Source organism: Takifugu flavidus, chromosome 8 (genome assembly GCF_003711565.1).
Source record: "Takifugu flavidus isolate HTHZ2018 chromosome 8, ASM371156v2, whole genome shotgun sequence".
Lineage (NCBI taxonomy): Eukaryota > Metazoa > Chordata > Actinopteri > Tetraodontiformes > Tetraodontidae > Takifugu > Takifugu flavidus.
The window spans coordinates 5,536,050-5,549,679 of record NC_079527.1 but is presented as its reverse complement, the minus strand read 5'-3'; the positions used below and the strand labels follow the sequence as shown (position 1 = coordinate 5,549,679).

Sequence of the window (13,630 nt, the reverse complement as noted above, 5' to 3'; positions counted from 1 at the left end):
TCGAAAGTAAGCTTGGGCAAGAAATGAATGAATCGATGTCAGAGCGCTTTGAGTAAAATTTATTCTTTTCAAACGAGATTTTCTGAGTGAAGCTGTTACACTCCTGCTTGCGTCCACTAGGGGGCAGTAAAGGAGGAATCAGCTGCACGTTCATTTCCGGTTACGATCGAGGCAGTTTGTTGACAAACTCGCTTTTGTAAGAGGACAAATCTGCTTTTGTAAGTGTGGACGGAACTGATGTTTACACAGCTTGACAAGAGACCGACAGTATATAAGTAACCATAAGGTAAGTTTATTACCACTTTAGTGTTGTTGGTGTATGAGAAGAAACTAAGTTGTCATAATTGTGACAGTACGACTGCATTGGAAGATAAAGATCAGTCTCAAAGTGAACTACATGAGGTGGACAAAGGACAAACTACGACTCGTTAGTCGAGAGAAAATGTTTCACACATGCTTCATTTTTAAAAGCTGGCTGCTAATAAGACGAACCTGAGAAGTTGGAAAAGGTTTCCTCCAATATGGATTAAATATGGATTAAAAAACCCCAAACAAACCCACAACTTTTCTAAAATAACAAAATAAACGGCTGCTTCTCTCCCTGGTTCTGATGGTCAGATGCCGCCAGTGCCCAAGGTCAGACTGTCTGGAGGTCTGGAGATCTGCCGGGTGCTGAATGGGATGTGGCAGGTGTCCGGGAGCCATGGAGTGGTGGATCAAAGTGCTGCAGGTATGCTGAGAGATGAGACCAAACAATGTGATGTTTTATGATGGGAACGGTTTAGGTGGATTTTCTTGCTTTAATCACATTTTGAGGAAGGCTGCACTGTGTAACAGAGCGTTACCGACAATAAACTACAATAAAGCAGATGCATATTTTAACTAGTTAGTAAACTAGTAGTTTGCATCTTCTGTAGTCTTTAATAAACAACTATAACTTGTCCCTCCAGTTGCACAAATGAAGCCGTATGTGGACGCTGGTCTGACCACGTTTGACATGGCCGACATTTATGGGCCTGCAGAGGAAATATTTGGACTATTCAATAGTCAGGTACACACACACACACACACACACACACACACACACACATGAACTTTGTTAATTATTTGTCCAATTATCTTGCTGATTTGAAATTGAGCTCCAAAAATCAAATTGTTGGCAACAGATTTAGAAAGGAACCTGGACAAAAACTGCTCGTCCTCATGTGACCCTCCGTTCAATCAAGTTGTCAGTGGGTTCAGGAGCAGCAGACTTAGTCAATAGTCTCAATGACAACAGCTACACCGGGTATCATTAACATGTATTTCATCGTCTTCTACTAAAATTTGAAAGCTGATTTCACACTCATGATAGAAGCTTATGACACGCAACAAAATAGCACGTGTAAATGTATGATTGTTTCCAGCGTATGCAGAGTGCTACACTTCATATTTACGATGCCTTCTTACTTCCTTAGCTGTGGGATTCACATGAGGATTCCTTTATGAATCCTGTCTGGTTATTGATTTTCTGTCCAGCTGTTACTGTCTGTGATCACCACTGAGACACACACACACACACACACACACACACACACACACACACACACACACACACACACACACACACACACACAGAGTGCTTCAGATCTGAGTATTTGTGACTGATGTGCTTTGACAGTCTAATGGTATTGACCGCTCTCCTCACCTGGAATAACACGCTCAGGGAGGATGAGAGCTCTTCACATCCAACAAGCTTTTCTCGTTTTGTGTTTCTACTTGCCACAAATATTGACTCATCACGCACTCTGGAATCCATTAAAAGATTCTGGTCGCAGAGTTTATGGTGTCACAACTGGCTTCTCTGCAGGTGGGATAATGGGAGGTTTCATGTAATAGACCTGTTTTCTCTGCTTTGTAATTGAAGTGCAAACAGTCTGGAGGGGACATCCCAGCTCTGCAGGCTCTGACCAAATTCGTGCCGCGTCCGGGACCAATGGACCGCAAGGTGAGCAGCGCCAGCTGACGGCCGTGCGTGCTGCACATAAACAGGGAGCGGTTTCATCCACCAGAGGCCAGTGTGGCTCTTTGAACCATGAGCGGGGACCTGACGTGTTGAGTCTGATCCATTATAGTCCTGCTAACTGCATAGGACCGACCTGAAAATGAGGAATCTCATACAGAATTTATTGTTTGGGCTGTGTGCCATGTCTTTAATGTGGTTATTTGTGTGAGTCTTGACATTGGGGATGAGATCACCTGCTCATCACGGGCTGATGATTGTGTGTGTGTGTGTGTTTAGGGGGTGGAGGCAGCGCTGCGACGCTCCATGACTCGCATGCAGGTAGACAGTCTGGACTGTGTTCAGTTCCACTGGTGGGATTACACCGACAAGAGATACCTGGACGCACTGGGGCACCTGGCTGACCTGCAGCAGGAGGGGCTCATACGTACGTCAACATCAGCGATGTGACTCTTTTTCTAGGCTTCAGGCTTCCGCCGTGTTTTCTCTGCAGGAGAACTTTCACTCACTAACTTTGACACTCAGCGGATGGAGGAGATCGCCAACAGGGGCATCCGTATCTCAAGCAACCAGGTACCACCTCCACCTCCACCCAGCACCAGCAGACTCTCGCAGCGCTGTGGTTTTTACTGTCCTGGCTGTGTCCTGCAGGTCCAGTACTCTGTCATTGACCAGCGTCCCGCTGCGAAGATGGAGCAGTTCTGTCTGGCCAACGACATTAAGCTTCTCACCTACGGCACCCTGGGTAAGATCCAGCGTCATTACGTCATCACGCTTTGGTCTTTTGAGTTGGATGCATACAAAAAAAGTCCATCTTAGCTTCAGGGTTATTGACGTAATCAAAACATTTTTTTAAATGCTAACGGGAGGATGTGAGATGGTGGGTCTCTAAGATGGAGTCAGTCCGCGTGACGACACGTCGTCTCTCCTGCTTCCTCCTTTTTTCACCCTTTTTAACTCCTTCCTCCTCCTCTGTCTTCCACTCCCGCCCGGCTGTAGCTGGCGGGTTGTTGACAGAGCGTTATCTGGGGAAGGCGGAGCCTGCTCAGAGGGCGGAGCTTAACACCGCCTCGCTCTCAAAGTACAAGAACATGGTCGACTCCTGGGGAGGCTGGAACCTGTTTCAGGAGCTTCTTGTCTCCTTGGAGACAGTTGCTAAGAGGCACGACTGCTCAGTAGCCAATGTGGCAACACGCTATGTGCTGGATCGCCCTGCAGTGGGCGGGGTCATCGTGGGCTGTCGGTTTGGTATCTCAGGGGCGGGGCAGTACATCAGCGAGAGCTTGCGTAGCTGCAGCCCCGACCTGAAGCTGCAGGCGGAGGATCACGCCACGATTGAGGCAGTGACGCGGCGCTCGAGGGACCTCATAGCGCTCATTGGGGACTGTGGAGATGAGTACAGGAGCTAAAGTGACAGATGGGGCGGTTGACTGATGGGATGTGACAGGCGGGGCGAGGAGGCGGAGTAAAGAGAGACAAGGATGAACGCTGTGGGAGGACCAAGCAGCCACCACGTCTATCAAATTCCACCCTTTTTTTGTCTCAGTGTTTGAAATGATTGAAATTGACCAAATATCCATCTGAATAGTTGTATTAAAGGGATGGAACATGTTTTCTGAGCATTTTTATTGTGTTTGAATACAGATTAAATAAGGCTGTTTAGATTTAAGTGTCTTGAAAGACTGTTGCCAATGTCACAATGCAAATGTGCAGCCTCATCCAGAGTAGGAGAAACTGCACGTTAAAATTTTGAATGCTGAAATAAAGTAATTTCTCAGAAAAAAGTCAGCCCTCGATCCGTCTCCCAGTAAAGGTGGGATCTTAAATGTCCCTGTTGAAGAAATGTGTTCCTCACATGTCCTGTGCTTTGATATTCTTTTGTGTCCGAGAATCCGAGGTGGATTGTTCCTGCGTTTGGGGGTGGGGGATCAGTGAGGTGGAAGGGAGGGACCCTGTCTGCCTGTCTGTCTGTCTGTCTGCCTGTCTGCCTGCTTACAAAATTAGTATAATGTAAAAGAATGTACACGACAGTTCGACAGATATACACTCATACAATGAGACAGTCCTCCGATCAGAATACGGCTTCGAGTATGTGCACGTACAGTGCGTGCACAGTGTCCACCTCAGACAGACAGACTGACTGCGTTACATTGAAGGGCCGACCTCCAGACCAACGAGTAGATAGATCTCTTCTCCCCGCAGTATTATTGGGTGTTCTAATGACACTCTGGAATCATAAAATCCGATTTAAAAAATATCATTTTAGGTCCAATCTAACAAGTACAATCCAAAAAATAATAAGACTGGAACTCTGAGGTTGTTTTCCAACCACACACGCGTGGTTGTTCAGAAAGCTGCATGCAGTCTGTGTGAAACCTTCAAAAGGCTTTTCAATAATTAACACACATTAAATTTGCACACCACATGGCAGACGGGGGGCCACTGCATAAGGTGGGTCTGGGTCTACGTACTGAAGGGCCCCATGCGACACGGCTGATTATGAAACATTAATAGATGACGTGTAAAAAACAATATAAAAAATAAAAACCTTTCCCTTCTACCTTCCTTACATTCTGCTTTACATCCTCACCAGCATTTGGAATTTGTTGGTTTTTATTATTGGTTATGTGAATATTGAAATCGTTTAGTATTGTAACTTACTACTGTTTCCAATTTAGCATTTTACTTTAGCATGTTAGCACTTTGACCATATGAAAACATCCCGCGAAGTCGTGCTGTGCGGATCATTTTGGCACGCGAGGCAGGAATATCGTTCACATTTATAGGACCGACCTAAAAGAATCCAGCACAAGAAAGCTCAGACACAAGATGTTGTGAAGAGACCATCCTTTTATTGGTGTAAAGAGTTTGAACCAAGTCAGACAGTCGAACCAGTTAAAAACAGCCAGTGCTCGAGCCGAAGATCCCCCCCCAACGACGGGGTGGAAATGTCCAATTCTGGGTGCAGCTGCGCACGCTGCCGTGTCGAAGGAGTGAGGAGGGTTCCACAGAAATGATAGAAAAGACTAGACTTTCAGCCACATCCACTGCTACCAAAAACACTACAGCAGAACCAGAACTTGCTCTGGGAGGTAGAGATCAGGGAGGGGCGGGGGCGGGTGTGTCAAAGTGGGGGGGTGTGTTTACTGCACTCACAAACAGATGAGGTAAAAATCTGGAGATACAAACCACATAGATGACAGTTAAGAGAAACAAATGGGTGTTTTTTTTTCTTATTTCCCCCCAAAGGAATGATGTTTCGGCGTGTGCAGGAGAGCGGGGGCAGGCCGGAGGAGCCCCGCCCCTCGTTTGATTTGCGTGTGTCGTCACCGGTAACCACGGAGTCCTTCACCGCGCCGTCGCCGCTCCTCCTGACCTCTCACTTGGCGTTGGAGGAGCCGCTGAGCACTTTGTGCACCGCCTGAACGATGGCGTCGCGGTCGATGCCGAAGACCCGGAGCAGCTCGTGCGGCTTGCCGCTGCGAGGGACCTGGGTGACCGCCAGGCGGTGCACGGTGAAGCCGGTCTCGTTCACCACGGCTGAGCACACGGCCTCTCCCAGACCACCTGAGGGAGCGCCTCAACGTTAGGACATGACGTAGCACACCAGCAACACGCTTCCCTACTCTCAATGTCTAAAATGTCGTAGAGGTAACATTCCCCCACTTCCTGTTGAGGGCGCGAGGAAGAGCCATGCAATGACATCATCATCTACAGCACAAGGATCTGGGGCTTATAGCAGCCATTTTATTTATCCCCGTGGATGGGGTTCACGCTAAAGATCCCAGTTCGTGTGAACCATATGAAACAAGGAGACGAGCAAATTTAGATGGAACAAGCGAGGCCGCTCGAGCATCACCTTCAGAAAGGACGGATGGCGTCGTGTCGTTTGGAGGGGACGCAAAAGTGAAAATTGGGTGACAAAAACACACACGAGCAGAACAACAGCCAGAGATAAAAAGCTCATTCTGGGCTGGCTGATGCGGCGATACTGAATGTAGGTCAATGACAGCCCAAAGCTGCAGCTGAAATTAAGAAGCCCGGACAGACCTCTGTGTGCTCCTCCCCCTCGCTATGCTCTTTCCTATTTTCCTATGTCGCGTGACTCCCCTCTCCTTTTCCTCCCTCATCCTCCCTCTCTAGTGCTTCACTAGGTGCTATCATTCTTTGCTTCACTTTTATTCATCAGATGATACTATAAGTGGCATAAACACACAATCAGACTGACTGACTGCGTTAAATTCATTCAGAATAATCTCCACTAAAAGCTCCATTTTAGCGTTATAGACTAAAGATATGGCCCATAATCAAACCACTTCACAGTTTAAAAGAGGTTTTTCATGTCGAACCTGAGCAGTTGGAGTGTTTATGATCAGATAAAGGAGCAAAAGGAAACAATCAGCTACCATCATTTTGGTCAAATGAATGACTTGCTGCTATTTTTATATACTTTTTATTCTGCTCACCTTCGTAGTAATGGTCCTCCACTGTGATGATGCGACCTCTGGTGACCCTGGCGTTATCGATGATGGTTTTATGATCCAGGGGTTTGATGGTGAATGGATCGATCACACGGATGTTTATTCTTTCTAAAGAGACGGGGGAGGGGCTCCTGAGTTCAACTGATAGCTCATACGATAGCATGTTTTCTGCATTTTCTTATCGCTAATATGTGTTTCCGCGGTGTGGCCACAAACCTTTCTTCAGCTGCTCGGCAGCTGCGAGAGCCTCGTGGAGGGTCACTCCGGCTCCAACCACAGTCACGTGGTCGTCGTTGGTCTTGTACACAACCTGAGAGGGAAGAACGGACGAGGTGAATCTTAATTTTACCACATTTAACCACTCCTCTATTAGCCATTATCTTATCATTCCAGAGGGGCTTTGAGTGACCACTGCGGCCGTGCTGCCAGGGTTAGCGAGTGCGGTACGGTGTTCGAAAACTGCTACCCCCATTACTCAAACCCAGAAAAATACATGAAAATAAAGAAAAGCAGTACGAGACAATAAGGTGAAATATAATTTGAGCCATTCACTCAAGAGCGCCTCAAGGAAGATGGTAGAAATCCCGAGGCTCCAAATTCTCTCCATGCCAGTGTTATGGAGCATCAATGAGACGTGGTGGGAGAGGTCGTCCTCAAACACCTGTTTTGGTGTACCACAGGGCACCTATACCGGACCCCTGTGAACCTCCTGAGTGGACAGAGCTCGTTTTTCTTATATTAAATTGGTGGAAAAACCGCAAAGAGCAGTTGTAATGCAGAAGCTCGTCCTGGTGTTGTGAAGATGATGCTACTGACCTTAGCTTGGCCAACATGGAAGTCTTCATTGCAGTTGTAGATGATGTTGCTCTCCGGTCGGCTTGTCCGAATGAAACATAAACCCTGAAACGAACCACAAACAACCTTCATGAGCACGTGCTTGAATTTTTATTATTTTTTTTACCATTTTTGTCTCCGTTCAAAGCACCTTGGTGTTGGCAGCAAGCTCCACAGCTTTCTCAGTGGAGACACCATCGCTGGGGTAGAAGACAGTTGCAGTGGGTATGGCCCTAAACAAGGCTAGGTCTTCCAGACCCATCTGAGATGGTCCGTCTTCGCCTAAATAAGCATCCAAACAAGCTAAGATCAGGTTCAGTGAAGCTGTGGGTGCATCAGACTGGGAGAAATTAAAAACAAGGACAGAAAAGTGAATAAGTGGACATGCAATCTACCTGCAGTGGTGGTGGAGGAGGAGGAGAAGAAAGGGGAGGAAGTAGTGAAAGACAATCAGGGCGCTCTGTCATCATCTCCATGACGCACAGAGACAGGGAGGGGAGGAGGAAGAGTGCTGATAACCAGGAGTGAAGGGGACCAACAGAATAACGGAGGAGGAGGAGGAGGAGGAGGTGAGAAGATGAGGGAGAAAAGATTTCAGATTCAGGAAAATCAAATCCACACTGGGGAGGGCTTCACCCCGCAGAAGGAAACAGATGCTAACGTTAACGTTAACGGGTCATAGCTGACGTCCTGGAGGCGATGGGACGAGTACTGACCGATAGAAACGCCGCAGTGGGAGCCGCAGAGGTTGATGTTGCTCTCGGAAATGGCCGCCATGCGGAGCTGGTCGTAGGCCCGGGTGAAGAACGCAGCAAAGGTGCTAGCGAAGACCACGTTGCGGTCCCGCACGGCACAACCGACGGCCACGCTCACCTGCAAGCAAATATACGTGAGAGGGGCTGAAGGAACGATGGCAGTTTTCACCTTTTTCACCGCTGTGAGCAAACTTTCATCACCATGTTCTGCTCCGCGATGTAGCACTCCACGTAGCGGTTTGGGTGTTCGTTCTTGAAGAGCTCAGAGAACGTGGAGTTCTTGGTGTCCCCGTCCAAAACCACCATGCGCTCGTTGTAACGTCCGAGCTTGGCCAGCGCCATGCCGTACGCCTTCCTCGTAGCCACCTGGGGGGACGCGAACGGACCAAAAATGATTCAACAACCGCAGCAAAGGCCTCTGCCGTGTCCTCCGGGCGCTCCCCACACCTTCTCTCCGGGTTTGTAGCTGGGCGCACTCGGCATACGGAAGTTGCGGAGGCTGACGGCCGACGTGTCCTCCTTGGGGGGCGACGGGTAGACGCGCTTGTTGCAGCTCATGATGCGGCTTTGCAGCTCCTTGATGACGCTGTCAGCCATGTCCCTGGCCAGGGGTTTCCCGTGCCAGCCCATCTTATCCTCGGCCACTGACGGAAAACAAAAGCAGGGTCACGCACAAAACCCCCGTAGTGGCCCCAAACTTCATCCATGTGTTTCAAAAAAGACGTAAACATAAACTACGCACACTCGGAAGACTGCGTGTCTCTTTATGGACGTGCAACTGCAAATGCACGTGTGTTCTGCAATAACAACTGTCTTTTTTTTTTTACCTCCTTGTGTCTCTTTTACCAACACGCGTGATCACATGCCTTGTACCGCCTTGTTGCTATGACAACACAAGCACAATAGGAGGCTGCTGTGAGTGTGTTTTACACATTCTGAGGGATTACCCATCTGCGGTGGCTAATACACTAATATGCTGCTGGGATTACAGGAGGTTGGGGCCTCTCCGCACCCACGACCAGACTCCAGCAGGAAGTCGACTGAAATGTTAGTTCCAGTCACACAGTTTAAAAACAGCCACTGGGGGCTAAAAATGGCTGCCTAAAAATGAAACAGGCCCTGATTCTGGTACCTGGGATGCCCTTGCCCTTGATGGTCCTGGCGATGATGGCGAGGGGCTGATGGCGAGGCTGACTCAGCACCTTGCACAGCTCCTCCACGCTGTGGCCGTCTACAATGATGGCGTGCCAGCTGCCAAAACAGAGGAGGCGAGATTTTAAAGGAGAACTCCGGGCCTCCGCGACAATGCGACTCTGGAAGCGTTATTCAGTGGAAGTAATCCTGCTGGAATTCCCCAAAGTCAACAGCACTTTCATGCTGCTTGTGCTGATGCCGCAGCATCGGACGCCAAAGTGATGTGTGGAGGAATACACACAGATTTTAAACATTAGCACCCAATAGATTTCCCATTATTCTTAATCTTCAAAAAATAAAAAATGTTATTCCTGCTTTGGACGGCTGATTTATAAGGTTAAAATGTTATGGGTTTATTTGTATAAAGCCCTATATTTAAAAAAAAAAATGGATTCAAAGCAGATCTATTGAATGCGTCTCACCCAAAGGCCTCACAGCGTCGCTGGTATTTCTCCACGTGGTGCTGGAGCGGAGCGGGTTCACTCTGGCCCAGGCGGTTGATGTCCAAGATGGCCACCAGGTTGTCGAGCTGGTAGTAGGAGGCGAAGGCCATGGCCTCCCACACCGAGCCTTCAGACAGCTCTCCGTCCCCCAGCAGGCAGAAGACCCGATAACTGCACACACAACGTTGTCTGCTTGTGATTCGCTGCCTGTGACAAGCTGGCCAACAGCTCCCTTTCAATATCAAGATGATCTTTCTCTTCTCTTTCATTCCCCCCGTGGCGTGCGAACAGAAACCAGCGCGTAAAACAGGCCCGAACACAACGCACAAGCACGCAGTCGTGGCCGATCATCCTCGCTCGCTGCGCTGGAGGACAAACCACTTCTGACAGCTTTCCAGTCAAATAGACACATTCTTATTAAAGCTGCAAGATAGGCTGAGACGTTACACCACACCCACACACACACACACACACACACACACACACACACAACACACACACACACACCTGAAAGGAAATTTCATAAAGGTTATAGATTCATTAAACATAATATAAGTTGCATGTTTAATAATCACTACAGTGATAAATAATAAAGATGAAAGGTTTTTGTTGCTTTTGGTCACACTGGCTACAACACATTAAGGCCGCCAGTATTCCCAGTAAAGCCGTCCCAGAGCCGCAGAGCACCGAACCAGGTGAGCGTGGAGAAATAATCGGCTGTTGTGTGTTGATGTGTGTGACCGTGACGGGTTCATCCGCGTGTGTCGCTTTCATAAACCCGGAGCAGACGCGGGCGCGTTCCTGTGTTTGCGCGATCCGCTTTATCCGCTCAGTGACGGGTCTCCAGCAGCAGGTACGCGCGGCCCTCGCCTGTCTGCAGGCACCATTGTCGCATGCGCGGTGCGCGCAACAGCGTTTATTATGCGCTGCAAAACCAGCCTCTCTTTTTTTGGAGGAGAGGAAGAGGCAGAGACATGGAGAGGAGAGAGGCGCGCGGGCACGTGTGTGTGTGTGTGTGTGTGTGTGTGTGTGGGGGGGGGGGGGGTTGTGTGTGTGATTATTGGAGCAGAAACAATAGACTGCACACAGAATTCAGGCCTATATGAAGGGAAAGGCACTTAGGTGCAGAGTGCACTGTTGAACGGCTGCATGATTCTCTGCATAGACAATAAAATGACCCCCGGGACCTCGGAGACCCCCCCCCCCCCCCCCCAAAACTATGGAGCTAAGCTCCAAAAATTCAACTGGGCATTTTTCACCTTTATAGAGACACACCCACACCCCGACATTTCCTCCTTTAATCAACAATCTTGTCTTGCACGATACTCATATTCATTCCGATCTTAAGGTCTTGCCCCCCCCCTCCCCCCACCCCACACACACACCCCTCTCCTGCCCCCTCAGGTATACTCTCGGATGCAAAGCCGCAGGCTGAGCCGTGGCATCTTGCTGCAGCTCTCTGCAGCATGCGTTATGTCATGCATAATTTGGTGTATAGCATAATGTGCGCAAGCTGGGCTTCTCCATGGCAACAGTATGGATGCATCGAGTTTTGTCACTTTATCTGCGAGTGAGTGCGCGTGTGCGTGTGTTACCTGGCTTTATCAAAGTATTTTCCTGTGTAGGCCATCCCACAGGCGGCCCCCAGCCCCTGACCCAGAGATCCAGTGGCCACATCCACGAACTGCTGCTTCTGTTATCGTGCACACACAACACATGCATCTTACGGCACAGACAAGATGAAAATGCAGCCGCAGCCTGCGTCCTCTCAGTCGAGGATGGACGATCTGCCGGCATGCGGCTCCTCTCTTTCTACGGTTGTGAGGCCTGAACGTACCGGCACAGGATGTCCCTCCAGGATGGAGTCAACCTTGCGGAGGTTGAGGAGCTCGTTCTCCTTCAGGTAGCCAGTCTCCGCCCACACGGCGTACAGCACGGGGGCCGCGTGACCCTGAGGAAGCAGAGATTCCAGCCGTTACCACGGAGACACTGCAGTAATTGTAACATCACACAGAGCCCGAACTGCCAAATCAGTCTAATGGAATGATCCAATTGGTGCGTGTGAAGAGTTACTTTGGAGAGGACGAAGCGGTCGTTGCTGGAATGACGGGGGTCTTCCGGTCGGTATTTCATGGTGTGGAAGAAGAGCACAGACATGATCTCGGCCACGCTGCAGCATGATGTGGGATGACTGCGACAAAATGACAAATTAGCTCAGTGGGAATGAACTCGTTTGTCATCACATTAGTTTCCCTCAAGGGAGAAACCTGGAGGTCCGAAGAGAACCATCAGGGCTCAGGGGGACCGGGGAGCAGGAGCCTTCCCCTGAGGCCACTGGTCGTTAAATCAATCAATCAGTACCGGTAAATCAGAGAGTACAATAGAAAAAAGGTTTGCTTTTTATTTTACAGCACATTTAGACTTTATGATGCAGCTGCAATCTTAGACTTAAAATCGAATACTGAGTAGCAGCTCCCGCTCTTCACGTAAAAACTGCCCCAAAATCTCAAAAGAAAACAAACAAAAAAACCAACAACAGTGCTCTTCAGTTTATTTTGAATAAACCAGAAATCATTTTTGGAATATTCTGAAAAACCCTTTTGAAAATGGCCTGTAAGTAGTAGAGCTGTAGAACCTCTTTAGGAAAATAAAACAACGGTAGATTTAATCGTTTTTATTCCTTCCCACGCAACATATACATATTTTGCTGTCACACCGGATCCATTTGTCCTCCATCTCCACTTATACAGGACTAAAACTGAACCAGTGCTGCGGCCGGAGCGCGTCCGCTTCTTCGGTCCTGAGCGAGCGCGCACAAGGCTGGAGAGCTCTGCAGAACTTCACCGTCCACCAAGATTTAGTCAATGCATCATTTATTGCCAGGAGAGGTTCGCCTGTGCAGCGCAGTCGAGCATCGCCGCCCGGCGCGTTCATTGACATCACGTTTATTCCGCACGACGCGCGTAGGAACGAAGATAAAAAAAGCAAACAAAAATCTGCATTAAGAGGCTCTTTGCGGTGCAATAACGCGCATTTGTAGTATAATAATATTGTTTTATAGCTCCGTTATGGAATTATAAATGTCCTCGTGTTTTATAGCCATGAAAGGTTAAATAAATGTCTTAAATTGAGACTTAAGCGCAGCGCCCCGCAGAGTCCTGCCGTGCCATCCTGCTTTCTGCCCCCCCGCTCTCCCTTCTTACCCGCTGCCCGCTGCGGTTGTCGCCTTGATGGAGTTGATCCGGAGCCGGGTGGCGATGTTCTTGAGCGCCTGCAGAGTCTGCTGGTCTGGTTTGTGGTAGTCCTCCATCTGGCCGATGCACCGAAAGAGAGCACACACGCGCGCACACACAAGTCTGATAAACTGGAGGAGTTTAAGAGTTAATGTCGACGGTGCTGCAGCGGTTAAAGAAGAGCAGGAGCCGCGGAATCTGATGGACAGAGGAGGGAGGGAGGGAGGAGGGAGGGAGCTGGCAGGCCAATGGAGACGGCTAATCCCCGACTACGGGGAGTCCACGGCGACTCCAAACGGTCACGCACGGCCACAGCCAATAGCAGGAAGACTCCAGGCTCAAGACCAAGGCCACACACGGGCGCACGCACAGGAGCTCGGTCACGCACAGCCGCTAACCCCATCGTTGTTCATGTCGAAAGATTCCGGATGTTTCGGATAGTATGGACGGGTTATTTTTCTACAAACAAATTGAAATGAGGGGGAAAATAATTTTAGCTTTCGGCGAAGATAGTGAGGAAAAAAGAATCAGGAATTAGAATAAATGCGTGAGACAAATGGAGATGCAGCCCACCGAGGTGCCAGCGGCTTCCACCATCCATCCAACCTGTCAAACCACACAGAAAAGCTAGTTAAAGGTTCAGAAAGTCGATTTATAGGTGAATATGGAAGGTTTGGGCCCAGAAATG

At 48.9% G+C, this 13,630-nt stretch overlaps 2 protein-coding genes across 3 annotated transcripts; one reads left to right on the top strand and one right to left on the bottom strand.

The window, feature by feature from the left end:
- Nucleotides 1–125: 125 nt before the first annotated feature.
- On the top strand, nucleotides 126–3,613 carry LOC130530560 (uncharacterized). Of its 2 annotated transcripts, none has more exons than XM_057041850.1 (8): nucleotides 126–286; nucleotides 619–730; nucleotides 951–1,051; nucleotides 1,907–1,987; nucleotides 2,282–2,429; nucleotides 2,496–2,575; nucleotides 2,654–2,747; nucleotides 3,002–3,613. In XM_057041850.1, exons 2-8 carry the CDS (start codon nucleotides 619–621, stop codon nucleotides 3,409–3,411), a joined length of 1,026 nt encoding a protein of 341 aa, XP_056897830.1. In that variant the 5' UTR covers nucleotides 126–286; the 3' UTR covers nucleotides 3,412–3,613. The 2 variants fall into 2 exon arrangements, with proteins under 2 accessions (XP_056897830.1, XP_056897831.1); XM_057041851.1 differs by having other exon boundaries at nucleotides 144–218.
- Nucleotides 3,614–4,834: 1,221 nt separating this feature from the next.
- Nucleotides 4,835–13,181, bottom strand: LOC130530556 (transketolase-like). Its single transcript, XM_057041838.1, has 14 exons — nucleotides 12,913–13,181; nucleotides 11,783–11,900; nucleotides 11,547–11,660; nucleotides 11,305–11,402; nucleotides 9,689–9,880; nucleotides 9,205–9,323; nucleotides 8,520–8,716; nucleotides 8,274–8,438; nucleotides 8,034–8,190; nucleotides 7,469–7,599; nucleotides 7,300–7,383; nucleotides 6,700–6,793; nucleotides 6,469–6,591; nucleotides 4,835–5,569 (listed from the first exon to the last, which is right to left on the bottom strand). Exons 1-14 carry the CDS (start codon nucleotides 13,017–13,019, stop codon nucleotides 5,382–5,384), a joined length of 1,887 nt encoding a protein of 628 aa, XP_056897818.1. The 5' UTR covers nucleotides 13,020–13,181; the 3' UTR covers nucleotides 4,835–5,381.
- Between the last annotated feature and the right edge of the window lie 449 nt (nucleotides 13,182–13,630).